The sequence below is a fragment of the Gekko japonicus genome, unplaced genomic scaffold (genome assembly GCF_001447785.1).
Source record: "Gekko japonicus isolate JY-2015 unplaced genomic scaffold, Gekko_japonicus_V1.1 scaffold1389, whole genome shotgun sequence".
Lineage (NCBI taxonomy): Eukaryota > Metazoa > Chordata > Lepidosauria > Squamata > Gekkonidae > Gekko > Gekko japonicus.
In genome coordinates, this window is record NW_015176492.1 from 82641 (window position 1) to 87069 (window position 4429).

Consider the following 4429-nt stretch of genomic DNA (forward strand, 5'->3'; position numbering starts at 1 on the left):
CCACGTTCCGTATTATGTTTCCTCACCCCCCCCCCCCCACGTAATTGGCTGTATCAAAGGAAACGGATCCGTGTTTGTCGTACACGTCGTCAGACAAAAGAGCTTTGCCCGGGGGATTAATTGCCAGACGCGATTGCCTTTTGTCCCCGGCTAAGCGCCGGCTCCTTTTCAAGCGCCGCTTCAGCTAAGCCGAGCCGCAGCTCAGCCGGAGGGGCGAGGGAGGAGGGGGCTGGCCGGCAACGGGGGAAAGATCCGCTGAAAGTCTCTTTTTTGTTTGCCTCTCTCTCTCTCTCTCTCTCTCTCTCTTCCTTCCCGGCTGAGGAGGCTCGACATGATTAATAAATCCCGCCTTCCCTGGTCGTTTCTGTGGCCGGAATGGAAGCTAGAGAGCGTTCAAGGGAGAGAGGGGAAGCAAGGACCCCCTTCACCTTTGCTAATGATGAAAAAGCGGCTGCCGAATGGGAGAGGGGGAGGGCGGCAGGGGCAGGCTTCGGCCCGGAGGGTAAAACGCCGGAGGAGGAGGGGAAAGGGTTTGGGGGAGCAGGATTGGGGCCGAGCGCCGATACTTGTGCAGTGCGTTTTGAGTACGTCAGGCACTGCGCGTGTCTTCTTGTTTCGTTAGTGCTGACCAGCAGCGTTCCCTCTACGATGAATCACTGTGAGCTAGCTCACTGCTTTTTAGCCTCCGGCTCACGGATTTTTGTCTCGGTTCAGGAAGGATGGCTCCAGAGCAATTGATGCAGCTGCAGCCAAACCGCTCGCTCACAACTTTAATGCCAGTAGCTCAGAAAGGGGAATTTTTGCTCCCAAGACTCCACCGCTTAGAGGGAGCATTGATTAGGGTTTGGGTCATCAGTGTCAGGGTTATTAGGGGTAGGGGTAGGGTTGTTAGGGTTGGGGTAGGGGTCTTATGGTTAGGATTGTTAGGGTTAAGGCCCTGCAAGGTAGGCCATGGCGGTCATCCTTCACATCACCAAGGCCAGGCATGGCGGAACCTGAGACTTAGGGAATTAGATAGGGAATTAGATAAGCATCTGGAGCAGAGGTCCATCAGTGGCTATTAGCCACAAGGTATAGATAGGGACTCTGGGGCAGGTGATGCTCTGTCATCTTGGTGCTGGGGGGGGGGCCCAACAGTGGGAGGGCTTCTAATGTCCTGACCCCACTGATGGACCTTCTGATGGCACTTGGTAGTTTTGGCCACTGTGTGACACAGAGTGTTGGACTGGATGGGCCTTTGGCCTGATCCAACATTGGCGTCTCTTATGTTCTCATGAGACTTCTCCGGCCGCCATCATAGCGGCCTGCCTCGCACGGCTCTTGTCGGACAAAAAGCTCGCCGAGTGCTCCGGAAGGCTCGCCTATCACTCTGTGCCGTTCTCTCGTTTTCTCCCGTGGCAGGCTGGCCCAAACTCCACCTCCAGGTGTGGCACCAAGATTCCTTCGGGCGCTGCGAGCTCTACGGCTATGGCTTCTGCCACGTGCCCTCCAGCCCGGGCTTCCACCGCCTGGACTGCGTGACCTGGCGCCCCCTGGGCTCCTGGCAGGAGCAGCTCTCCCAGCGCTTCGTGGGGGGCGGCCCCCAGTTGCTCAACAGCGACCTGATCTACATGGGGGCCGACCGCTACCGCCTGCAGACCTGTGCGATGGGCACTGTCCACCTTCAGCTGGCCGTTCTCCTCCGGAACTTTGACCGCTATGGCGTCGAGGCCTGAGCCCCCGTCGTGCCGTGCCTTGTCCGAGTGGAACCCGGGCTCCTCTCTTTTGCCCAAAGGCTCTCAACGCTCCTTTATCGCCATTTGGGGGGAAGAAAGACTTCTGCTGTCAGGGCACCTGTTCCCAGATGGATTGATTGGCTGGTGTACGGGCCAATGGGGCCTCACTTGCTCCCGCCCCGCTCCAGGACGTGGCATCTTCCTTCTGTCGCCTGTTGAGAGGCAGAAATTCTGCCCCTGACTCTGAGGCAGAGAGTGTGTGTGGGGGTGTGGGGGAGGTTCTAACGTGTGGCTCTTTGTCAGGGACACCCAGGATTCCTGGGTTATCTTCTCAGCGGCACAAGCCACGAATGTTGCATCCGCAGGTGTCCTCGTGTGCCTTTGGGGGGGCCTAAAAGAATTCATTCCTGGTGGGATTACGGTTTCACAGAACACAGTTTGGCTGGACATTCCCCTCCAAGAAGCAGAAAGCAACTTTGTGGTCTTTTCACCGCCCTTTGTCGTTCCTGTCCTGTGCGCTGCAGAGTTGCCCCTAAATAATCACTTTTCTGTATGCACATTAAATGTGAATTTTTCTCCCCAAGGGTTTCTGTGCGGTGCTTGTGGAGGAGAGGGAGTCCTGGTTGGGCCTACCCAACTCCCAAAAGCTCTCTGTATTAGGCCTAGGGGTGTGCATTCGGCTTTGCCGAATTGAAAAAAAATACCGTAACATTATTTTTCAGGTATTAGTTAAACCGAATCAGATTCTCTAATCTGATTTGGCTGCCGATAAGGTGCTCCCGAATAAAAGCCGATCTGATTTGGCTTTTATTCGGAGCCCCTAATCGGGGATGAAATGCAATGGTCAGTTTCATATCACTGAAATTGACCAGTTCTGCCTTGCCATTCCTGGGCCCTGCAGCCGATCCTGGGAGGGAAGGCAGTTTAAACTGCCTCCCCCCCTCGGATTCTCCAGGTGCCCTGCAGCTGCAGGGAGCCTGGGGAACCCGATCCTGGGAGAAAAGGCAGGCTGGGGAAGGGAGTGGCGCATTTAAGCATGCCTCCTTCATGAGTCTTAGCTTCCGCTGTCACCCCGCTGTTCAATTCCACTCCCCTGCTGATCGGGGGGAGTGAAACTGACTAGAGGTGATGCGCTGGGGAAGGAAAGACTCCAGTGCCCTTTATAATGGCCGAATATATTCAGCATTACCAAAGTTTCCCGAGCACCATTATCTTACTGATATTGGGATTCGGGGATATCGGTATATATCGCTATTTTTCGGGCTTGGTTTACCCGAACCCGAAAAATACTGAAACTTTTTTTTGTACGCACCTCTGATTAGGCCCAGAAAGCAGCTGTAGGCCGTTGGATTAATCCAGCCCAACCGCCGTGGTCGGCAGCGGCGAGTGAGGATTGCCGTCTGGCGACTAGGCAGAGAAGCTTTAGAAAAAGCTAGGGGTATAACAAAGGAGTTAAATCAGGCAGGCAGGCTTGTAGCCAAGTTCTGTGGGCTAGAAATTGTTGCGGAACTCAAGGGAGGGGCGGCGGGGGCGGCGGGCTTCGTGTAAAAATGCCCACCTGCTGTGAAACGGGACGTTGTTTCCCCTCCAGCCTCTGTTCCGGGCCTCTGCTGGATACCTGGCCGCGGAGCACCTCCAGAAGCCTCAGCCGAAAAGGAAGGATTAAACCCACCTGCACGTGGGAGGATTGGGGGGGGGGACGGTTTGAAGCTTTGCCCCACTGCCGGACTGTGACCTCCGGTCGTTTCCCGGCTTACCTGCTGCGCCGTCTGTTCCGCCTTGTCTGATTGCAGACGGGGGAATCACGGTGTGGAATGCAATTCCCGGAGTTGTAAATTCCTCGCAAGCTTTTCTCCTTGCTGTGTCTGCTCCCAGTCTGTTTCACCAGGTGATCCTGAACTCGGGTACTGTACGAGGGAGGCAAAGAAATGTCCTCTCTCTAGAAGAGAAGAAGCAGCAGCGATTGGATTTGTACCCCGCCCTTCACTCGGAGTCTCAGAGCGGCTGACAATCTCCTTTCCCTTCCCTTCCCCACAACAGACACCTGGTGAGGTAGGTGGGGCTGAGAGAGCTCTCTCGAGGACTGCTCCTGAGAGGACAGCTCTGAGAGAACTTGTGACTGACCCAAGGTCACGCCAGCAGCTGCATGTGGAGGAGTGGGGAATCAAACCCGGTTCTCCCAGATTAGAGTCTGCGCTCCTACCCACTACACCAAACTGGCTTTACTAGGGAAATTCCTGGAGATTTGGGGGAACTGAGCCTGGGGAGGGGAGAGACCTCAACAGTGTGCAATGCCATCTAGAGTCCATCCTCCAAAGCAGCCATTTTCTCCAGGGGGAACTGATCTCTTTAGTCCGGAGATCAATTGTAATTCTGGGAGATCTCCAGGCCCCACCTGGAGGCTGGCAACCCTGCTCTCTGTCATATCTTTTATCAGCTTCTCCTTCCTCTAGTTATAGTCCAGTTTGGTGTAGGGGTTAGGGGCATGGACTCTAATCTGGGAGAGCCGGGTTTGATTCCCCACTCCACATAAGAACATAAGAGACGCCAATGTTGGATCAGGCCAAAGGCCCATCCAGCCCAACACACTGTGTCACACAGTGGCCAGAAATACCAGGGGCCATCAGGAGGCCACCAGTGGGGCCAGGACACTAGAAGCCCTCCCACTGTTGACCCCCCCCCCCAAGCACCACGGAGACAGAGCACAACTTCGC

At 55.4% G+C, this 4429-nt stretch overlaps 1 protein-coding gene across 1 annotated transcript in view; it reads left to right on the top strand.

The window, feature by feature from the left end:
- Positions 1-2291, top strand: part of B9D2 (B9 protein domain 2) — an 11851-nt gene extending 9560 nt beyond the window's left edge. The window contains exon 4 of the mRNA XM_015427268.1: positions 1402-2291. Coding sequence (XP_015282754.1) covers positions 1402-1715 — 314 coding nt within the window. The 3' untranslated portion in view covers positions 1716-2291. The remainder of the gene's footprint in view (positions 1-1401) is intronic.
- Positions 2292-4429: the final 2138 nt, after the last annotated feature.